The sequence below is a fragment of the Pinus tabuliformis genome, chromosome 7, assembly GCF_031772625.1.
Source record: "Pinus tabuliformis cultivar Carrire ecotype Pingquan chromosome 7, CPIR1, whole genome shotgun sequence".
In the NCBI taxonomy this organism is placed as follows: Eukaryota; Viridiplantae; Streptophyta; class Pinopsida; order Pinales; family Pinaceae; genus Pinus; species Pinus tabuliformis.
The window spans coordinates 742,339,888-742,364,933 of NC_142293.1; the positions used below are offsets into that span (position 1 = coordinate 742,339,888).

The following is a 25,046-nucleotide window of genomic DNA, read 5'->3' on the forward strand; positions in this document are numbered from 1 at the left end:
GCTGAAATTCTAAAGCAGTGGGATTGAAATCTAAGTTTGATTCATGATTGAAGGAGTTTGACTTGAGTTGACTTTTGAAGTTTAGCTAATAATCTTGGAAGGTTGACTTGGTGGATTGGAGGTCTTTTTCTTGGTTAAAAGGTCTTAGATGTCTCATTTGATTTGGTTCTAAAAGAGGAGTATAATTTTTGGGTTTTCCCCTAGAAGAGGGGTTTTAGCCCTAACTAGGAGCCTACATACTAGGTCACTTATTATCTTGATCTTCATGCTTTTGTTTTTGATAGTTGCTTAATGATAAGAAAATAAAAGAAGATTAAAATAAGCTAATAAGAATTCAAATTCATCACAAGTAATTGCCAAGATAAGAAAATCTTTCTAATTTTCTAACCAGGAGTGGCATTTTCATAGCTCAGCGGAGGAGGATTTTGAAGCAACCTTTCAGGCCACAATGTCAAATGTAACTCCATAGGAGTACTCATCCATTTGTATGTGCATTATTTTATAACTTAAGCAAAGAGAGAAGACAATAAACCTCAGCTTCTTGTTAGTTTTTCTGCGATATTGTGTTCCCCAAGATAAATCTTGTATTTATTTTTGTGGATGGTGTTTTTTATGTTCATGTTCTTTCCATTTCTTATTTCAATTATTTCATAAATTCAAACAAAGCTAGTAATTAATTAATTTGGAAATATAAGGAAATAAATTTGCATAATGTAAGATTTCAAAATACTTCTTGTGACGAATTGCTCCAATTGAATATCCACAACAACGTATAGATCACTTTGATTTCTTAAATTTAACCTTGCATCAATAACTATCTCATCAACCCCACATTGAGTGACACTACAAACCCTTCCAATCTACCAATGGTTGAGGAGATCCTACAAGTCACTGAGAGAATTGATTAAGATAAATCATTGTTAAAATATTTATTATATTCATTATTATTGTTTTATTTTGGTCAAAGCATGTTCTTCATGCTTATAGAGTTAGAAGAGTAAAAAATAAATTATTTTGAGTCAAAAGAAATGTATTCGAGTCAAGTCTCATTTAGACTTTTGTAAAGAAAAAGTTTTTTTTGTAATAGAGTCAAAGTCCAACAAAATTGTCAAGTCGGCCCTTCATGGGAACAAGTTGCCTGGGCCACCAAGAGCCACCCATTCAACCTCCTGGACAGATATATATAGAGGGAAATTCGATCATTTTGGAGGATATTCATTCATCATCATCATACATATCTTCTGCGCCTTACTAATGAAGAAAAACATGAAGAAATAAATAAGGGAAAGCTCGCACATGAGGAAGGATTTTTGTGAGAAAAAGGTCAAAGTTTTGATCTAGTTGCAAACTTGAAATTTCAGGATTGAGATTTTAGGAAGGCTCATAAATTCAAGAGAAAAATTTTAGGGAGACCGATTTGACTTATGTTGACTTTTGACTTTGGAGGTGACATGACGAGTAATGGACTTGGAGTTTTAGTGGTAGTTTTGGGTCTTGGTATTGGTCTTGGTCTTGGATATCTCATTTTGATCCGATTCTATAAGCGAAAGATTGTTGTTAGGTTTTCTCCCTTATGGGGTTTTGCCTTGGCTTGGAGCCTAATTTCTAGTGTCTTTTGTGCGCTATGATCTCTATTTTCATGTTAAGAAATCCCGCCTTGCATTGGAATTTCAACATAAAGGCCTTTTGAACTTTTTCAAGATTTGTGTAAATTTCCCAAAGGCCTACCAAAGAAGACCATTATGCATATGGAGAATTCCCTTGGATTCAACTTTTATATTATAAAAATACCACCTCTAAGGTTAAAAACAAGATAAATAGAAATAAGTTTATCCAAAAATGATAATTATTGAAGTTGATGATTATTGTCTTCCAAAGTCATGATGGATTCCAACAAATCAAATAAAAGTGACAAACAAATAATTGTGAATCAACAACAAGACAATTCAAACTAAAGTTTGTTTAACCAACATCAAACAAAAATAATCACCCCAAAAATGCCTTCTTGTCAAAATTTATCAATGAAGAAGATTTCAACAAGGAATACCCAATTTTAATAGAGTCAGCAAAGCAAAGAATCCCTTCTATTAAGATATCGACCTAAACTCTAAAAATATAGAGCCACAAATTATAGTTTGACTTTGCATGAACCTTTTAGTCTTCTGATTACATTGATCATTGACACAGTGTGCACTATGTACCATCGTCAAATTAATAATAAAGAATATATTGCATCAAACTTGGGAGGCTGTTCCGAAATCTATATAGTTAATTATCATCTTCAATAGAGCGATGAGCCATTGCAAGTCCTTGAGGAAAACCTTGACTTAGCTTAAAATAGGATGAAGCACCAAGCAAATAAGCATTGCGGTGTGAGACAATGTCAAGTTGACCATTGGGTTTATCTACAACTTTTATGTTACAAGCAAAACCACCCTTGAATAAAACCTTGAATTAGCTTAAAATAGGATGAAGCACCAAGCAAATAAGCATTGCGGTGTGAGGCAATGTCAAGTTGACCATTGGGTTTATCTACAACTTTTATGTTACAAGCAAATCCACCCTTGAATAGGAGAGTCAGAAATTGGCTCCAAAATTTTATGAACCTTACAAGGTCCTTCACAAGACTAGGGGTAGTTTATAAGCTGATGTTCCCTTCCTCTTTGCACATTCACAAGGTTTTCTATGTCTCTTGTCAAAAGAAAATAATTGGTTAGACATTCTAGCACACATTGAACTTCCACAATTGGAGGACGGAAAATTGACTCTAGAACCAGAAGCAAACATTGACTGCTACACTCATCATCTTAGGACAACCCATTGCAAAGCACCTCAAGTCGAAGAAGATGGTTCTAGAAGAGGCCACCTCGGAAATGAAGCTTATGCAGTGACCACCTCAACCACAAAGCTTTGGAGAGAAAAGCATTTTGAAGAAGGTATATTACAGCTACAGCTCTTAACACTTAGTTGATACTATTATCTTCATTACTCCTAATAATACATTTCTCCTCTAAATTCTACTACTAAAGTTCTTTTAAGAGGAGGACCACCCACTCTTCATGCATATCTGCCAAGAGTGGTGGTTTGGAAAAACTAGCGCTAATCTCTTCTTCTATCTGTAAGAAAACCCATTGGTAATCGTCTTGTGTTGTACTGCTCTTATTGCAATTGGGAGATTTCTATTTTCATTCACTATTTTGCACACTATTGGTGAGGTATCATTTCGCACACCATTGGCGAGGGATTGTATGAAATATCATAAGCAGGATTGTTTACTGTTTTATTATACTGGTTTGAGTAAGTAGAATCATATAACAATAAACAATGTCAAAATGAAAAGAATAAAAAAGAAGGCCTTGATTTTTTTTATTTTTTTTTAACCTAAATTTCAAATTACTGCCTAAATAAATAATCCACCTTAAACTTCCTTCAAGGAGGTCAAACTGTCTACTTGGCACAAAGAAGAGAGAATTTAGCCAGTAATGGAGCAAGTATCAATAGTTCCTCATTAAAGCCTACAAATAATGGCATTTGATGAAAAAATTAACAGCAGCAAATGGCAAATCCGACAGATCACACGAACACTCCTTATATATGAATTCTATTATCAACTGTCTTGGACAGAGATCATTCTGTTAGTAAAAAGTATGTTAATAGATGGGAAGCACTAACAATGAAGAAACCTGTCAGGACAAACAAAACTCCAATGCTCCAGTCCTAGAGTACAACAATATCTTATAAAAAATCTGCCTCAAGACCTATCTCCCTTACAAAGCAGATAAAACAAAACATAAACATATTTCAAGCAAAACAAAAAGTTTGGTTCACATCCTTCCCTGGACTTGATTAAGAATGTAGCAAAATCTTTGACAGCCAACCGATTAAAGAAGGATAAATAAACAACACAATCTGAATAAAATCAGTGTATGACTTTTGACCATCAAACGACTCAAATAGGGATTTATATTAAAAAAATCCAGCTACATGTGTAACGTCCAAACCAAATATGAAGCTGCTATATCCCTGTTCATATTTGAAACTCTTCGATTCTAAGATCGTCAGTCAAATAGATAAGATAATAAATTATCAATGTTTTGCCTGTATCGTGGCAACAGTTCTACTGAACTTGATAACTTGGATCCCTCACCTCTATACACATTTCAGGCTGGATTCAACAAAAGAATCAAACTTCTTTTCAAATCCTTCAAGCTACTTCGAGCCTCCTGCAAGAACTTGGCAACACAAAAATAACCAATTGTGTATCCGTCTTTACGCAAACGACGTGACTGCACAATAATTAATTTCACTGTGCCGTTCTTTACACAAATGGGACTACCAAGGCACACACCTCGAGCATCGATTACTGCCAAAGATGGCCAGTTTGGTCAATAAAAAGAATTGTTTGAATGTACAGCCTGCAACAAGCTTCTACTTGAGAGGCACTCTTCTTTTATACACTTGCATGCGTCAAGAAAGAATTGGGCTTTACTGCCTTATTTCATATTGATAGTTGTAGTTAATCATGACGGCAAAGGTATTATTGTTCATCTTCCCCCGGAAAATTTGGAGTGCCATCAGGAGTACTTTCAAGAATTGCATGCACCGAGTCACTTTTACTTCCATTTCCTGTTGGGCTTTCTGGGTGATCTCCGTTGGAACCCTCATTTGGACGGACTCTAGGGTTAACACCCATTGGGAATGGCTCCTGAAAATAAACCATACAAACAATGACAATGATAATCTCAGACCGTTTCCCTACAAGGATTCACGTTTCTAAAGAAGGTAGGAATAACAAATAATTGATTTCATCAGATGACGGCGAAATTACCAGATCCCCTGCTTCTGGCCCCTCAGAGTGAAAAAGAATAGGACGGCACCGCTTATCCTCATTCATCAAGCTAGAGTTTTGAAAATGTGTTATCAAAGCAGATTTTCCCTGAATTCGAGCATATGCTAGGGAAGCAACCTTTTCGCTATTGAACTTCTCCCATTTCTTTCCGTTGAATGCCTGTCAGTGACAAAAGATTATTGTTATAAGCATGAACTTTTGTTATAACCTGAACACATACTGCAACAATGCTCCCCGTGCTGATTGGTGCATTGACAAGCGGAAAACATAATATTTAACTAGAATTCAAAAAGGTATCTGGGTAAAAGCAATTGATGATGGATTTTAACGAGTGAATAAACTTGATTTAGCATCTCTAAAGCGTTTGCCACACATCTGCCAACTGCAAGCACTTAGTATTTATTCTGACAAATAGCTAGACGTCCTGGAACTCAGCTCAAAATAATCGTTGAATATCCACAAGTATATCTATGTCCTTATTCTCAGCATCCATTTTTACTCACGGGTAGGTCAGACTGATGGTTTTGTTCAGGATGGTGAACAAACAATATCCATTTAAATTAAATTTAAAAATATCCATCATCAAGGAAAGAAAAAAAAGTATCTTAATACATCATACCAGCTATTCCTTCATTCACAATCCTTAAAAAGTAGAGACAACAAACCTGGTAGAAAGGAATGATATGAGCTGGAGAAATCATATTTATAAAAGCATAACCAACATTGCATTTATTCTGCACAAAGAGAGCAAATATTAGAAATATATTATCCACATAAAATCCAAATTTGCCTTTAACGAACATAAGCAAATTAAAATACTAAATAGCTTTGGAGATAGCTCAGTTGCTCAAATATTTTACCTTAAAATCAATAGGCAAGTAGAGGAAATCATAACTCCCACGATGATTTTCATCAATAGCTGCTAATAGCATCTTTGAAGTATACCTACAGAACATTGCAAGGAAGATTGAAATGCCTCAATGAAAAAACACCAAACACAGCTTTGTAGATAGAAAACATCAAACAACAGCTACCTTGACAAGTCCTGTATGAATATATATTAAAAACTGTCGAGTAGAACTCACTATATTCAATACTTGTTACTTAGTTACTGAAGATATAAATTCAATGAACACAAACTTGCTAGTATTGGATAAGGCTATTCCCCATCTCTAAAGGAAAACTATGACTGATTTTTTGCATGATATAAAATCCTCCCAAACAATAGAATTTTTAGTGATTGATTTGCTTGAATATGGTGCACACAAGATGCTCCATAAAATTATAGTGTAAAATAAAATCCAGGCTTTCTCCACTATAGGTGATAAAGCAAAGCTTACTTGTTCGGAATGTTTTTTATCATGAGCGTCGTACGAGAATCTTCGCCACGCATTAGCTTCTCCAAGTCAAGTTGATATTGCTTCTTGTTATCTATTTGATTTGCACTGTTCTCACTGCGCCTACTTCTTCCTCGGTCATTTAGTCCATCCCCAGAGTTACTTACTGATCCTGGTCACAGGAATTTTTTTAAGCAACCACAGTTTTTTGGTGAGTGTAAAAACCTTGGCAAATCCTTATAATCCTCAAAATTTTAAGTATGAAATTAAGCTGAACTTTTGTAAAGTATTATAAGATTCCAAGGATTTCATATAGTTCTACAGAAAACAGGCAGCAATTTTAAAACTAGAACAAATTTGTCGTTTAAAACTAGGTGAATATTCATAATCAACTGGTCAATCTTTTTTTGGCAAAATATGGAAAAATTATCCAAATGGCAAACATTAACCCCTAAATTGAATACAGCACTCTGGAACTCACCTGCAAGAAACACATGACTCATGTGTTGGGGAGACCTCATTCCAAAACTTGGAGACCCATTTTCAGCAATGCCATTGTTTGAAATGCCAAGTCCAGAATTTGCAATGCCATGCCCACCAATATTTATCAAAGGACTTCCACTGGCACAACTGAAACCCATGCCTCCAAATGATCCAGGATGCACATAAGATGTCTCTGGTGATCCTGTGAAATAACCAAGGTATGAAGGATCTCCTGAGGGAGCAGATCCAACATGATGATGGTGTGATGGTACAACAGAGTTCATATAGGAACCCTGTCTCCCAGAATATGAATAACCTTGTGGATGAGGATGGCCACTTGCATTGAACGAGTTCCCAAGGGATGGTGTGGGCCATGCTGAATTTTGTATACGATGAGAATAAGGATTTGGACTGCCCCACAAAAATTGAGGACCTGATAAAGTACTGATTGCACTGGAGCTTGAATTTGGATGACCAAATGATCCACTGTTAGAGATACCCATTGCTGTATACATAGTCCCAGCGTAAATAAATTAGATTGGATGGAAGATACAATTCTACATGTACATAAATGTCTGTTTTCATGTATGCTTCTTATAGAAAGGAAACGGGATTACTAGTTGCACAGTAATATTTATCTCTTTCTGAAATTTATTCTATGAACATGGATACAAACCTTAGTAATTAGATTTAAATTTTAATAGTTGGTATGCCCTAGAATAAATGTGTTACTAAAGCAATGGACATGGAACGCAAGCGACTAATTACCTTCACGATGTCCAAAAGTAGTAGAGCTTCCTGGTACAGGTCCAGTTCCAGATGAACTATAATGTGGTAACTGCATCATAGAGCCATTCTTTTCTGGAAAAGAATGTGGGTGCTGGAATTGGCCTCCCTTTCCCAGATTGTTTACAGGGGAGATTGTATCCATCTGATTAGCTCTTCCCATGTCATTTCCAATAGGTCCAACTTTGGCAGAAGGTGACACCAGAGGTGGCAGGATTGCAGCCAACCCTGGTAAAGGTTTGTTTATCATGGGATTCACATTTCCAATGCCTGGCGAATTATGAATATTCTGAAAAGAGCCATTCTCACTGGGACTACTGAAATGTGCCCAGCTGCCTGTTCAAATGCAAAATAGAAGGTCAAGACAGATTTGTAGTTCACCTTTCTAAGCCACTGCTAGATGAAAAACTTAGAAATTTTCTGCTTGTTTCTATGATCAACAAACTAGACATAAGCATGTCAAATGTACACACACACAACTACAGATCAGCATGCCATACTACACGGAAATTTCTACCTTTTTGGCAATTACTATAAGCAACCAACTTAAAAATAAATTTCCCATCAATTGTACATACAGACAATTACAGATAGTACGTGGAAAATGCCAGAAAATGATTAAGCTTCAAGCTGCACTTTAAGAAATAGGTTCAAACAACATTCACTATCTGGATAAGATGAATATTTACTTACAAAATACATTATTAACTCAAAACCGGTATTCAGAAAAGCAATATTTTTCATCTTCTCATTGTGTTACCTTGCATATAAATTCACAATCTAGGAAAGAAATACTGATCTTTAGGCATTATTTTAAGAGAAATCAGAAAGTTTGTCTTGACAGTTGCAAGTCATTTATTTTCGATTGAATGAGCTTGCAGAAAGAAAAAAATTCCTGGGTGATCTTCCAGTAAAGAACCTCTGTCAGAATGAAACTAACCTGGAGGTGAATCGGTCAATGGGGAACCGATTTGGTGCCGATAACTTCTTGTTTCTTCTTGTTCCAGTTCTTGGCTAAGCTGTTGCATCAAGCTGGAAAAATCACAGATTTACAAGTATGCTTAAATTACATGAATGATGTACGGAGAACATGAACTAAGTAAAAATCCATTACCACTATTATTTATTCCTTATTATGTACAACACACTTAAATGAAGGAATGCAGGAAACAAACTTAAATGGTTTTCACCTTTAGGATGGAGAGAGAAAAAAAAATTAGGTGGGAAATCTAAAAAAAAACTAATTTACAGAAGCAAATGACTAAATTAATGCATTTGAAAAGCACAATGCCAGCTATTCCCTTTCAGAGGCCATCCTCCGACAAAATGAACTCTCCATAAATGGGTCTTTATCATGCACTAGCTCCTTGCAGCATGTTACCATTCTTTTTGCATTGATTTATTTATTTTTAATGTAGCAAAAGAAGAAGCTATCTAGGAAGATTTTGACGATTCCTTCTCGATAAGCTGTTGTACCTTGTTTTCCAACATCTTTTTGGCCTTCTTAAGCTTCTTAATTTGTGTCAATAATTTGGCACTATGGTCCTTAAATCAAGAAACTTTTTCATTTTTGTTAGTAGTGATTTTGTTAGCTCCCCTTTGCATATTTTGTATCACTTTTTTACTTTCTTGAAAAATTACTTTTGAGATATCTTGTATGCCTTCTGATGTTACCGAATCTGATTTACATGTAATGTCTGTAGGGTTATTTTTTCTTCCTGTAAGAAAATGTTAAAAACTTCTTCGTATTTAGGACGAAGGACCCTAGAGTTTTCATCTAGGCTGAACCTAGAATAATGTCACCTTGATCCTCCCATAGGGATTGAACAGAGAATCACGATATAAAAGTATAATCCCCAATGTTTAATTGTAAAATCGGTTATGTCATATTGTTTTTTTATCCCAGCAGTATAATTTTTCGATTACGTTTCACTGAGGAATCACCAATTGGTTAGCAAAGTTAGGGTTTATATAATTATTTTCTTCAACGGAGAGAGATGGAAATAATAACATCTTTCCTACCAGAGTCCCCTTAAATCTAAATAGCACTTTATCAACTCTGCGTGAGGTTTCTAAAAATCTTCCATTGTTGGCATCCTTTTTACTTTCTCTGGATCAGCTTAGAGTTTTAAAAGTAACTTTTTTATTAATCCTTTAAACCCCTTTAAAAATCTTGAATTGGAACTGGGTAACTTTTAATTGTGATTTTTTTTTTTCAATTATATATATGAACTTTTTCTAATATCACTTTAACTATATTCACTTTTAACTTTAGAACACTGAACTTTTATCTAACGTCTTCAATTATTTATAGCTTTTGACTCCTTTATAGCTATCCCCTACATATATTCGGTATTCCTTTAATTGTCTTTAATTCTTTTATTCCTTCACTATATAAGGCCCTTAGTATGTTGACTTTTCAAATGATTACTTCTAAATAACTTGGTTGCGCTTGTACCCGCTTGTACTCTTTTTTTCCTATGGAAAATACTAATGAATGTACCTATACAAAGTAATGGTTCCTGGCTTTAATAACTTGTACTTTAAATTGATAAGACAACGAGGATCTTTTTAATATGTTGCGACTCTTAATAAGATAACTTATACTTTAAATTGATAAGACAACGAGGATCTTTTTATTTTTACGACTGTTGCCCACTCTTAATAAGATAAAGAGATCTCCACGTGACTGTAGTCTCTACTTTACATAACACCAAATTCGAAGGTCACTACGGATGTCCGAAAAGCCACAACCTATTCGTTTGCCCCTTTGCTATTATCAATAACAAGGAATAAAAATGATTGCTTACAATACGTCGGGGACTACAGATCCGATTCAGCAATGCGGTTGAAGATAGATTCTGTGTGGCAGCCGCTGGTAAGCTTACATAAAGTGCAGAGCATGTGTAGGAGTTTTCATTATAAAAAGACATTTAAGCCCTAGAATAACATGTCTAGGATAGGTGTTGCGGATAGTCAGTGAAAATTAGTTCTTGACCAAGTGCAGCACCCCTACTGCACTGAAGGTTACTCCGCCTGAGTTGGCACTTATACCTTCTCAGGAAGGTTTCTTTAACGTTTGTACTATCTTGAATTTTATTAATAGTGAGTTCCATTTTGGGGTTACAGTTAGTCCAGTGTTGCTCCATGTTGTTCAAGAGTCAGATCTGTTTCTAGTAAATTCCAGATTAGTTCGACAGAAAAATGAAACACAAATTCCAACATCTAGATTCAGTCTTTGCATCCCAGATTGCAAATGTTTTCAGAACTAGTATATTTTAGTTAGATTCCATCCTTATACCAGCAGAAGTAGCGATGAAATTTTTGTTAGTAACAGATTTCAGCATTCAGTTTCAGTTTCTCAGCCCAGGTTCAAGAAAAATTCAGATTCCAAGTGCAGAATCGTTTCTATCTATGATAACAAGTTTCTATTGGAACATAAAAATGAGACCACTATGGCCATCCACAAACAATCCGTGTCACCATAGACCCAACCACGAAGGGCTTACAAGAATAAGACTAACCACCATAGCACTAAAATGCCCTCTTAAGCTTGACATGGGGGTACAGAAAGAAAGGTGGCAAAACAAGACAAGCCTTGAGACCACACGTGAGTCACCATCAGTGTCAAAGAATAACCATGTATATATTTGACCAAGTAATATAGGCCTGGGAAAGTTCTGGTAAAAAATGGCCAATTAGATGTTACAATAACAGAGATGTGCTTTTGCAGATGGGCAGTTAAATTTTTTCACATCGAGTGTTTTGGCAGGGACAATGTGTTTTGAAACACTCTTTTCTTGTTTACTTTCCCACGCTTAATGATTGATGTAATAATGAATAATCCTTTTTTAAACTCTAATATATCAATAAAAGGTTTTAGCTGTGTACTTACACTATCATCTACGTTCTCAATTCTATGTTTATTTGAATAGTTGTACCTACTATCAATATATTTTAGTTCTATGTAAATTGTTCACATTTTCTTTAGTTTTTTCTATATTTTAAAATATTTATGAATGTTTTTTTGAAATTTCTATTTTTTCGAGACATTTTTTAAAAGTGTTTTAATATGCCATTTCCCCATGTCCTAAAATTTTGAAAATGTCGTTTCAAATATCCTATTGATTGTTTCGTGATTCATCCTTCACATTGGAGTGGACGAGTTTTCACAGGTTTAAAAAATCAAGGTTTATGCTAAAATTAACATTTTATCCACTCATCTTTACAATACCAAATTGAGAGAATACAGAAAATGCAAATGGGAAGGACAAACTGGAAACAGATGTTTACATTCTGGGTAATTAATGAAAAGAAAACAATGTTAAGTGTTACATAAGTATTCAAGTGTTATGGTGGTTAATCTTATGCTTGTGGAAGTGGCCCAAGTATAAATGCTTATATTAATCATTATCCTTAACTCTTGTACAACATATGGATTTTACACGGCCTTACAACATATAGGATTACTATCCTTAGCTTCCTGTGGAAGTGGCTCAAGTACAACAGCTTATATTAATTAGGATAGTAAACCTACATGTTATAACATAAGATATATGTTGTACGCATATATTAATCATATAGGCCTGTATTGATCATTATGATCTTATCTTTCTTTATTGTGCCTTCACCACTCCCCCCGAACCCCCAACCTTGCAATATTAGTAACTTGATAGTTTCTTCGTTCCATCAAATGCAAAATACATAATCTCTCTTTCTACTGGGCACAAATCATGTCATAATAGTTGATGTTTAGTTTTAACAAATCATTTTTCATAAAAGTGGCAGGGTAGCAAGTTGCTCTCTACCAATTGCTAATCTTCTAATCTTGGCTAGGGTACCAAGCTTTTTCTATAGATATAGCACCTTCAAAACAAATAAAGTCAAAAGCCTACTCATAATCAACAACAACAAGTGAACATTCCAATATAAGACCAATACCTCCGTCTTGCTCCCCCAGGACGGCTGGGTTCAAGCTTGATGCGTTTCCCAGCAATATCACTCCTGTTTAAGCAACGAAGTGCTGCCTCAGCTGCCCTTACATCGTAAAACTCAATAAACTTGTGATGTCGTTTGTGGGGGGTCTCTCTTATCTGTTTGTTTGCAAAAATCAGATTTGGAAAAGCACAACTAAGTAGCTCAAAACATATACTATATCTGTCAATTAAAACTAGAGGTTTACCTCTTTCACTTCTCCATAAACACCAAATATTTGACGGAGATCTTCATTTGAAACTGAAGGATCTAGGTTGAATACAACTAGAGTCCCCTGATTTACATCCTTATCTGAGGGATTGTCCTAGAAATACATCAAAAATAAAGTTAGGGAAAAATTATTAATATGGTAGCAAAAATAATTTTGAAGGATTGTCAAGCTTGCAACTATCAGGGAATTGAAATTAAAGCAGACATTAAACTAAAACAGTCCTATGCAATTGGTACAGCTAAACTCTACAAGAAAATGCGGTTGAGCAACTATGAAACAGCCCTCTGCAGAATTATATATTTGCTTCATTCTATACATTAAAAGGCACAATAGATATTTGTTTATTTGTAAGCCTAGCTATAGCTGTTAAGTGGAGCCAATGAGATGTTTCCCTAAAGGAATGATCCACTTGTCCACTATTCATTGTATGAACAAGACAAATACTGTTGGATTTTTGTTCGATATTGAGGGATGTCATCTTGTCCGTAGGAGCAGACAAAAGTCCAAGTGGTCATTGATAATACACCCAACTGTATCAATGTTGTGAGTTATCCATGGATCATTTCTCTGTGTTTTGGACACCTTGGGAAAACACATTGTATACATGATACATCTATCCCTCTAGGTCATTGGTAAAATAGCTTGGGAGCAAGAAAAATAGTGAAATTCATCCTTATCTTTAGATAAGATTAAGTATTATTTATAGAAAACACAAAACTAAAAATCTATAGAGTGTCAGGCCTAATGACATTAGATTTGCCACCCATTACATTGCATTAAATAGATTGGTTGAGCAAAAACCTACCTTGGGTCAGAATAGACAAATATCAGAATAGAGGTTTGATAACCCTTACCCCCAAGAACTCTACTAAGGATATGGTTCATGGTGGTTGATCAATTTACTCAATGTATCATACAAAATTCACGCTAAGGATCTTGCTTTAAAGATCCAACATGTCACTACACGGATTGTCCAGCCCAAGAAAACCAGATTTATCCAAGAATAATTTATTCTTAACACAGTGTTGATGGTTGTGGGCCAAGGAATCAAGATTCAAGGCAACAAATTCTTTACTTGATTGATTTCAACCAGGCCAATGACAGAGTAGATTGGTCCTTTGTCCTAGATATGGTTACTTGTCTTGGCTTTGGTTTGTAGTTTGTGTCTATGGTAAAGACTTTTTCTCCAATGAATTGGCTTCCTTTTTTAAAGGTGTTCTGTTAGACAAAATTGTCTTGCATAAATTTATCAGGCATGGCTACCCTCTTACTCAACTTTATGTCATCACTACTCAATGTTAATGCTTTTAGCTATCTCCATGACATTGTGGGAACTCAAGGTCACACTAGGGGCATCTCTATGCCCAGTGGGAAAGAGATATTTAATGATCATTTTGCTAATGACCCCTTTCTATTGAGCTATCTCAAAACTTGTTTGTGCCCTGGAGTGTTTGAATGTTTTTTCCACTGCATCCAAAACAGTGGTTAGTGATCCTAAGTCTAATTATTGGTTGATTGGCATGGATGAAAACCCTGCAAGGTTGATTTCCCCTAGCAACATATGAGAAATGAGAATATCGTTCTCTAATTGGGTGTGTCTTTTGGAGTTAATGCTTTCTTCTCAGCAATGTGGGATTGGTGCATGCAAAAAATTCCAATGTAAAATCAACCATTTTTTGGTAAGCTAACAATTCTTGGCAAAATTTTGTAGGCTAGTGATGTTTATTATATTTCTTGTAAGTTTTCTTATGCTGTCAAATTTAATCAGCTTGAGCAACTGTTAAGAAGCATTTCGTGGACCAATTTTGGTAGTGATCACTCATTGTCAATAGTACCATGGCATATATGCATTGTACCCAAGCATGGGGGCAGTCTGGGCTTGATTTATATTTGCCTTCAAAGGGCCATTTTGTCTGCTGAATGGGTGGCACATTGTCTCTTTAGGGAGGAACCTTGGAAAGTTTTGCTAATATATTATGGGCGTCACAATGTCAGAGTTAAAGGTTGCTTCTCAATGATGTCATTTCTATGTCTAATATTTCAAGTGGTTCTCATGTGTTATGAAGAATTTGGAAGCGTGGAAAATTTGGTTCCCGCACTTAACATTTGGGAAGGTTTACGAAGAGGTTTTAATATTGCTTCTCATTTCATTTTGCCTTGAAAAGATCACACCTCCTCCAAAGCCACTATGGATAGGTCTATTCCTAGGAGGTGTTGAAATTTGGGGCAGCTATGGGACGAATTTCCATAGGCCCAAAATGAAGCCCATCTTGCCCCAAGAAAGAATTTGAATTGGATAAAGAAATATTATTTGGTTTGGCTCTTCTTTTATTTAATATGGCGCGAAACCACTTTGGCAAGCTATCATCAAAGCAACTTGGTAAATAAATTCTTAATAAATTTATTATGGGCTATAGAATGAAAAAGGTCAAGTTGGCTTGTTTGAAGAATGCCCTAGAAAGGGCTAATCATTACACCTCAAGATTATATAAGTAAGAATCTTGTCAATTGTTAATACGCATCTTGATCTAAATTCTTCAGTGAAGATTGAGGCTTGATTTCTGATTTCTGATTTCTGAGGTTCACATGTACATATATAATTTTGTGGTTTGTGGCTCTCTCAGTGGTTCGTATGATTCAACTCTAAGGCTTGCATCAACCTACCTGTAGCTCCCATCTTTTCATGTGGATTATATCTGTACTCTGTGGCAGGGATCATCCTACCTGTGGCTCGTATCTTTTCATGTGGATCATATCTATACTTTGTGGCATGCATCAATCTACCTATGGCTCATATCTTTTCATGTGGATCATATCTATATTCTAAGGCTCATATTATATATGTGGTTCGCTTTATCTATAACTCACATCTACATTACAATGGCTCTTTTCTGTAGCTTGCGTTTGTTATTACAGTGGCTCGCTTAATACTTTGTGACTCGCATTTGTCATTACAGTGGCTTGCATCATGTTTTATGGCTCATGTTCTATGGGTCAGAATGTTTCAGAGGCTCGCATATATTATTTGTGGCTCAAATCCATTCTTAATGGTGGCTCGTATTGAATCTCAGTGATCGGCAATATAGGCAATAGGCAATAGGCAATGACTTGATTATATTGATAACAAAGATCCTAATATAGGCAATGATTGTAGACTTGGATGCTACTCATTCTTCAAATGAGGATGAAGAGGATGATCAAGATGATGATTTTGATGATGACATTGACAACTAACACTTGTAGGTTGTAGTTGTAATATTGTACACTGTAGTATCATACTATCATGTTATTTTGGACTATAAAGGCCTTTTTGAGCCTGCTTCTTGATGTTTTTTTATTCAACGATGTTTTGCACTAAGTGCTATTTGGTTATATGCACTATTACTTGCTATGTAAATGAGAACTTTTGCATATTTGTGTATAAATGGTTTAAATTCATATGGATCCACATGAATATATATGTTTTTTTTAAATATGAATATTTTATGTGTTTTTGGCAAGCTGGTTTTTTACTAGTTTCGGTTCGGTTTCGATCAGTTCCCGGTCCACAAGGTTTTTCGGTTTGATCACCGGTTCGGTTCCGATAACATTGGCATCATCTACGAAAAACAAGGATGAGAATCCCCATCCATTCTTGAGGAAAAACAATGTCAATTATCCATTTGGGAGTTCTGGTGGGGGTGCATGTCAAGCAGCAAAAAGGTGGGCACTTGGTCTAATGGACAAGATATTTTAGCTAGAGAGGCAAGATGAGATTATCTCACCATTGCCTTTTTTTCTATCTCAACTTCATATCATTTCATGTTGCACGATCACCTTTATTTATTGAGATATGTCGAGCTCTAACTCAAGGGGCTCCATCAGGGTATGTGCCTCCTAGGTCAAATAAGCTTAGAACTACATTGTTGAGTAAGGCAAAGAAGGAGGTGGAAAAAATGCTTGAGCCTATTAAATCAACATGGCCAACATCTGGGGTTAGTATTGTTTCTGATGGATAGACAGATGCAACACACCATCCACTCAACAACTTCATGGTGTTTTCCTTGAATGGACCAGTTTTCTTGAAAGCAGTGAATGCTCTTGGAAAATAGGGCTCCTTCAAGGTATGTGCCTCCTGGGTCCTGGGTCAAATAAGCTTAGAATTACATTGTTGAGTAAGGCAAAGAAGGAGGTGGAAAAAATGCTTGAGCCTATTAAATCATCATGGCCAACATCTGGGGTTAGTATTGTTTCTGATGGATGGGCACATGCAACACGCCATCCACTCATCAACTTCATGGTGTTTCCCTTGAATGGACCAATTTTCTTGGAAAATACAAGGAAGCACAATATATGGGTGAGTTGTTCATTAAAGTTATTGAAGATGTAGGTGTTGATTCTTGTGTGCAAATCATTACAGACAATGCACATGTTTGCAAGGTTGTTGGCATAATTGTGGAAGTTAAATATCCACAAGTATTTTGGACACCTTGCATTGTCCATTCCTTGAATTTAGCACTCAAATCTATTTCTCATGATGTTCCTTGCATTGGAACTCTTATTGAGGATGCACGGCATATCCGTAACTTTGTACAAAATTATACCAATGCCCTCACAATCTACAAAGAGTACACACATCTATCATTGTTGAAGATTGCAGATACACGATTTGCCTCTGCATTCATCATGCTGAAGAGGTTGAGGGAGGTCAAGACCGCTCTTGGGTCCATGGTTATTTCAAAGTTTTGGTCTTTTTGGAGAAATACAGATCAAACAACCTCAAAAAGAGTCAAGGACACAGTGTTAGATGATGCTTGGTGGGAGAGGGTAGATCTTACTATTAAGATCATGGACCCTATCATTGCTTTGTTGCGATTTGCAGATATAGAAAAACCCATCCTAGGAGAGGTTTATGAGGGATGGGATTCCATGATTGAGTCTGTGAGAACCATTATTTTTTAAAGTGAGTGCCCTGAGTATGAGACATCAGCGAAGGCCTTCTTCACCACCATACATGATATTCTTGTCAGTAGGTGGGACAAGAATTACACACCTTTTCATTGCTTGGCTCATTCATTGAATCCAAAATACTACATCCATGAGTGGTTGAATGGTGGAACTTCACACAAAGTCCCTCCTCACATGGATGGTGAGATTTCATAGGGGAGGAAGGATGCATTAAGACGGATATTTCAGGATAGAGCATCCCTTGATGAGGTGGAGGATGCCTTTTTAGAGTTTTCCACGGGCACTGGGCAATTTGCAAGCTATGATGTTATTAGAGACAAGTGCGCTAAGAAGCCCTATTCTTGGTGGGCAACTCATGGGGCAACATGCCCTCCTCTACAACAGTTAGCCATGAGGCTCGTCTTTCAAGTTACTTCATCCTCTTGTTGCGAGAGGAATTGGAGCACATACGGAAATCTGTATAGTTTGAAGAAGAGTAGGCTTGAGCAGTCCAAGGCAGAGACAATGGTGTATGTGCACACCAACCTTTGTCTTATTTATAGGCAGAGGGAGGGGTGGTTGAAGGGAAAAACAAAGATGTGGGATGTCTTTCCTGATGACATGGGTTTGGACAACAGTGTTAAGTTGGCATTGACCAAATTGGATCTTAGTGACACAGTACTAGAGCCTGTCACTTTTGATGATGTCACTACTCTTGAGGGGTCATCCTCCACACCAACAGAAGCAAAGATTACATTGGATACAAAGGAGGAGGATGCAAAAGAGCGCAGTGGTGGTACTGATGTTGATTTGAGCTATAGGCAAACTACAACAACCAACAACCTATGAGATTCTTCAGTCCCAGGTTCTAGTGTCTACCTTGTTTTGTATTTTCAATTTTCCATTGGCATTCCTAGTCAGGAGTCCTCAGGACTTGGTACATATGTAATACATTTTGATTTTGATGACTTAATGAGAATGCTACAGTTTATGGTTAATTTCTAGTTGTAAACTTGTAACATTGATGAATCGTGATTGCATGCATAATGTTACAAACTTACAATGTACATGTATGAAACTATGATTGAATTTGTTACTTGTATCATCATGCGAATTTGTCTAATATCATAATATGATGTATCTATTAATTTTTTAACACACACACACACACACACATATATATAATGTGTCCTATGTGTCTTGTTTTGTGGGGTCTCTGTGTCCTGTGTTGGACTCTTGTATCCCTGTGTTCTGCATGTCCCATGTCCCCGTGTCAGGTGACTTAGGCTGAACCTTGTTACATAAAAATGTCCTTAATAAAAGTAAATAACTAGGACCTTGTCGCATAATTGTGACTTTGATGTATGACAATGACAGTCTGAGGTTTGGCAATAACCCTATATCAGTGAATTAGATCTATATGACAATGATCTTGACAGTGACCTTGTCATGGCAGTAACCTTTGATGTGTGGCAGTGACACTTTGATCTATGGTTTGATGATATGACAATGATGACAAAACTTCTATAACAAAGATAGTGATTGATGATGATAGATATATGTCTCATTCTTATTGTACCTTGTATCTTAGCTGAACATTGATGAATATCTAATAGAAGAAGAATTTGGTTGGATTTTCCCCCTTGTGGGGTTTCGCCCTGGTTTCTGACCTAAAACTTGATGTCTCTATTGTATATGCTTTTCTTCTGTTGTTCCTTACTATTCCGCTGCAATGTTGATGTTATTGTTCTCTCTACATAATTGCTAATGATGTTATGGGATGAATGTAATATGTAAATAATGAACAAGTTTAAAATTGCAATTATCTATAGTAGAGAACGACCTAGCCCTAAAAATTAACATGGTATCAAAGTTGGGTCGAATAAAAGTCATTGAAGTTCACCCTTGTGAAGACACCTATGATGAAGTTCATGATCAAAGTAGAGTTAAAGAGATGGAGATGGTGGAGACCTAAAAGAATGCTAAGGTTTGAAGGAAACCCTAGGGAATTCCTTCGTTCTTGCAAATAGAAGCTAGGGTTTGGGAGAAACTCTAGGAGTGGCCTTGATACGAAAAAACGCTTGGTATGATTCAAAATTTCTTTATGATACAAAATGATCAGTGAGAAGCCATTGAATTATTCAAGCACCTGTGACAAATTCAGAGAAACTCTAGATGGACTTGTCTCAATAGATGATATGATACAAATCTAGTGATCATCTTGTACATTGATAAGTTGGGCTTGGCTGTCGATGAAGAAGATAAAGGATACAAGTGGTGTTCAAAAGGAAGCATTTCTTCTTTTGCAGACAACATTGACATTTGGTTAATGGTTCGTGGTGCAGCATCAAGAGGGTGCTGATAGCTTCCTTCAATCCTCGTTAAAGATAAGTCCTTTCAAGGCTCATGTTATTTCTTTATGACACTGCTCTTGTTTAGATTTATCATTTTTGGACAATTATTTATTCTTTCTACATGAATATTTGAATGCTTCTAACTTCTTGGATGAGGATGTGAGCAAGGAAAGCAGATCCTTCTTGAGGATCATCAACATGCAGAGTGTTGCAGGAAAAGTTAGCTCCCAGAGGGAGATGGTGCATGATAATGAATAAGCCACTCTCATATCAGAGAAGGAAGACAGTCTTGCCTCATCATTAGGTACACTTTCGATATGTTTATTTAACTTTGCTATTGTTGCTCTTGCCCCTGTTCTAGGGTCTACAAGTATATTTGATAAATATGAGAACCAAGTCTCGATATTGAGGAGGATGTAGAGCCACCCCTTGATTAGAGTGACAATGGACAAGAGCCCAGACCTTAGAGGAAGCATTTCAATTTTCTAGGATGATGTCTATCACTGAAGAGGCTTCATATTCAGAGGGTGTAGACTATTAGGTTGAATGCAATAGTCTAATGAGATGATGAGAGCTATATGTCCTTCATGCAAGGACCTTTTTAAATGACAATATGCAACAGTGTCAAATGTTGCTGCAACATTAAATTCATCAGTGATAAGGAATATGCTCTCAGAAGGAGAGGACTATGACGAGATCTTAGCACCTGTTGCCTGATGCATTATTATCAGATGTATGTGAAGTTGGTTTCCTCCGTGATGTACTTAAGGAAGAAGCATACTTGGAGCCACCTCAAAGATTTGAGGCTCATGGGAAAGAGACTCGTGATTACAGATTGGAGAAAGTCTCATATGGACTCTGGCAAGTCCCCTGAGCTTGATATGCTGGGACTAATGGACATCTGATGCAGACCCCGACCTCTCTTCATGGTTGAAGGTATGTCTTTAATATTTGATTTTATAAGATAATAATTTATTTATGACAGGATCAAATCATCTCCGTGTTCAGTGCCAGAGGGAGTTGACCTCTGAGCCCAAGGTGATCCACTTCTTGAGATTAAAAGTGTAACCAAGAAATGTTGTAGACTTCCTTGTCAAGAGAAGTATGTTGTTAGAGACTTTAATAAATATCACTCAAGCAGTTGAGAAGAAGACTCCTCTTTAGATTCAAATTTGATGGATCCTATGATGAGCTGGCAGTGAGATGGATCCTTGCTTTACATCATGTACTCTAAGCCTGATAGAGCCTGAACATGTATTGAGATATTTGGATGATGCAGTCATTCATGGATTGAGATACACTGTCGGAGGCTTGATGGATACACCAATGTTGACTGAGACTGGAAATATTGTTGCCAGGAAAAGCACATCTAGGTGTTGCTATAACTTGGGGTTTGCCATGATTTCCTGGATGAGTTAGAAACAAAAGTCTGTTTATTTGAGTACGACTAAGGCAGAGCAAATTGTTGCTAGCATGGCTAGCTCCGAGGCAATGTGGTCGAGAAAGCTCTTTGGAGAGCTGTTTGAGCATGTGCTAGGCACAATTGTGATATATTGCAATAATATGAGTGGGATTTGACTTTCGAAGAATCTTGTGTTTTATGACTAGTCCAAGCATTTTGAGATTAAATATCACTATATCTGAGATATGGTGCAAAGGGAGCACTGGGGCTCCAACAATGATTTGTTGTGAGAATTGAAGCAGTGAAGCTTCAACAAATGAGCAAGTTGCTGACATTCTCACCAAGCCTTTGCCGAAAGTGCAGTTCTTGGTCTTCAAAGAGCAGCTTGGACTGATGGATATGACCCTTCCGGGAAGTAGTCAAGGCTGATCGAGAACACTGAGCTATGCACTTCCCCCTTGTTTGAGCTCCCAGGGAGGAATGGAGTCGAAGAGCTCGCGGGGTTGAGGAAACTTTGGACATTAGGTGTGTGTGATCCCTACCCTTTGTGGTAGGTTGGGTATCTCCCCTATTGTCAAAGTAGCTTGTGTGTGATCCTTGTCACTTGTGGCAAGTTGAGTATCCCCCCCACTATCATGTCTGGGACTTGACAGAGTATACCCTAGTATGCATCCTACCCACAAACTAGGCTTGTTGGGATTGCTACCCATCTGGCCAATGGGTGAGGAGACTTGGGTCTATGTGATCCTTACCACTAGTAAGTTGGGTATTTCCCCCAAGGTAGAGGTTGCAAGTGTTTTACCACTTAATTCTTGTAATCCTTATCTCTCATGGTACGTGGCATCTCACTTATTGTCATTGGATATAGGTTGGTCGATTTATCTCCCCTATGAAGATTCCTCTTCTTTAGATCGAGACATCATTGTTTAGCTGAGATGAAGGTCATGGGAGATCGGTAAGGTTTGGAGGCTCTAATCAATCTCCCCTACCATCGGTTATGGAATATTCTTCGTTTATGAGACAAGATGAGATGAGATGAGATAAGATGAGACATGATGAGAAATGACATAGTAGACCTGTACATCCGAGATGAGACTTTTGATGCAGATGGAAATTCCTCCCTAGTTGAAAGCGAGTGTTGAAATTTGGGGCAATTATGGGATGAATTTCCATAGATCCCAAAATGAAGCCCATCTTGCCCCAAGAAATAATTTGAATTGGATAAAGGAATATTATTTGGTTTGGCTCTTCTTTTATTTGATATGGCTCGAACCCACTTGGGCAAGCAATCATCCAAGCAACTTGGTAAAAGAATTCTTAATAATATATCATGGGCTACATAATGAAAACGGTCAAGTCGGCTTGTTTGAAGAATGCCCTAGAGAGGGATAATCGTTACACCTCAAGGTTATATAAGTAAGAATCTTGTCAATTGTTAATACGCATCTTGATCTAAATTCCTCGGTGAAGATTGAGGCTTGATTTCTGAGGTTCACATATACATATATATTTTTGTGGTTTGTGGCTCTCTTAGTGGTTCGTATGATTCAACTCTAAGGCTCGCATCTTTTCATGTGGATCGTATCTATACTTTGTGGCACGCATCAATCTACCTGTGGCTCACATCATTTCATGTGTGTTATATCTATACTCTGTGGCACACATCAATCTACCTATGGCTCGTATCTTTTCATGTGGATCATATCTATACTCTGTGGTACTCTGTGGCACGCATCAATCTACATGTGGCTCGTATATTTTCATGTGGATCGTATCTATATTCTATGGCTCATATTATCTCTGTGGTTCGCTTTATCTAAAACTCACATCTACATTACAATGGCTCTTTTTTGTAGCTCACGTTTGTTATTACAGTGGCTCGCTTAATACTTTGTGAATCGCATTTGTCACTACAGTGGCTTGCAATGTTTTGTGGCTTGCATCATGTTTTATGGCTCATGTTCTATGGGTTAGAATGTTTCAGAGGCTCACATATATTATCTATGGCTCAAATTCATTCTTAGTGGTAGTTCGTATTGAATCTCAATAATCACATTACAATTTCTAAGACTAGCATTTTATCTGTGGCACGGCTAACTGTTGTGGTTCGTATTCTTTGAGGCTCGCTATTTCTTTGAGACTTTGTTACTTTAGTGGTTGATCGAGGCTCTCTCTATATTTTTGTGGTATGCACTATGTCTCCATGTGATCTATACAACGTGATACTGTAATATATACAATAGTGGGACTGTAATCTATACAACGTAAGATTGTAATCTATACAGTGAGACAGTGATACATATGCCAGTGACTTGGAGACATTTATATGATAGTGACTTGGACGCATATGACAATAACTTTTGATATAGTTGTAATATTTGATATGGCAGACTATGATGGTGACCTTGTTACATAACAGTGTCCTTGATAAAAGGCAGTGTCCTTGTTGCATAAAAATGACATTGATATGACAATGACAGTATGAGATTTGACAATAACCCTATATTAGTGACTTAGATCTATATGACAATGATCTTGACAATGACCTTAAAGCAGTGACCTTATCATGGTAGTAAACTTTGATGTATGGCAGTGACACTTTGATCTATGGTTTGATGATATGACAATGATGGCAAAACTTCTATGACAAAGATAGTGATTGATGATGACAAATATATATCTCATTCTTATTGTGCCTTGTATCGTAGTTGAACATTGATGAATATCTACTAAAAGAAGAATTTGGTTGGGTTACCTTATCATGGTAGTAAACTTTGATGTATGGCAGTGACACTTTGATCTATGGTTTGATGATATGACAATGATGGCAAAACTTCTATGACAAAGATAGTGATTGATGATGACAAATATATGTCTCATTCTTATTGTGCCTTGTATCGTAGTTGAACATTGATGAATATCTACTAAAAGAAGAATTTGGTTGGGTTTCCCCCCTTGTGGGGTTTTGCCCTGGTCTCTGACCTAAATCCTAATGTCTTTATTGTATATGTTTTTCTTCTATTGTTCATTATTATTCCACTACATTGTTGATCTTATCGTTCTCTCTACATTATTGCTAATGATGTTATGATGTTATGGGGTGAACGTAATATGTAAATAATGAAAAAACAACAGTGTGTGTATGCATAGGGAGATAACTAAGCATGTGGTCCAGTTAACTAGTCGCATGCCTTTTTCTCTCCCATTTCGCAGCAGTTTGACATAACAGTATCTCCACTAGACTAAGTGCATGCTTCTTCTCTCCACTTCTACTTCAGTTGAACTCAAGTGTACTCCGTTAGTCATGTGCATGGCTGTGTTCACCATCAGTTAACCGAAATGCATGGGAGGATAAGGTAGAGTCTTGCATGGATAATTCAACTTCCAAAATTGATAAAAGGAGAAGGTCACTTTGATAGCTAGGGAGATATTCATTGTGAGTTTTCTATTCTATGTTGCTGCAATTTTGGGCTTCTGGCAACCTTGCGTATCCCAGGTTTTGGAGAGACATATGGGCTCCCCCTAGTTAGAAGGGTGTGTTTCAGTGGAAGAGCTTCGGTTTGTGAGACCCTAGCACATCATCTTTTCTAGGGCTGCAATCATTCATCAGGCATGGAGGTCGATTTAGAGAAGAAAGTTTAGAGGACAGTTTCAGATTTGTGCTGCAATCATTCATCAGGCATGAAGGTCGATTTAGAGAAGA

The 25,046-nt window shown here is 36.8% G+C and overlaps 1 protein-coding gene across 4 annotated transcripts in view; it reads right to left on the reverse strand.

The window, feature by feature from the left end:
- Positions 1–3,931: 3,931 nt before the first annotated feature.
- LOC149249669 (protein MEI2-like 2) overlaps positions 3,932–25,046 on the reverse strand; it is a 41,443-nt gene continuing 20,328 nt past the window's right edge. For all 4 annotated transcript variants that reach the window (XM_089458755.1, XM_089458754.1, XM_089458757.1 and 1 more), the window contains 10 exons: positions 12,638–12,754; positions 12,397–12,548; positions 8,396–8,487; positions 7,438–7,791; positions 6,668–7,174; positions 6,190–6,358; positions 5,710–5,794; positions 5,515–5,583; positions 4,829–5,008; positions 3,932–4,705 (listed from right to left, as the gene is read on the reverse strand). In XM_089458755.1, the coding sequence (XP_089314881.1) occupies positions 4,538–4,705; positions 4,829–5,008; positions 5,515–5,583; positions 5,710–5,794; positions 6,190–6,358; positions 6,668–7,174; positions 7,438–7,791; positions 8,396–8,487; positions 12,397–12,548; positions 12,638–12,754 (1,893 nt within the window). In that variant the 3' untranslated portion in view covers positions 3,932–4,537. The remainder of the gene's footprint in view (positions 4,706–4,828; positions 5,009–5,514; positions 5,584–5,709; positions 5,795–6,189; positions 6,359–6,667; positions 7,175–7,437; positions 7,792–8,395; positions 8,488–12,396; positions 12,549–12,637; positions 12,755–25,046) is intronic.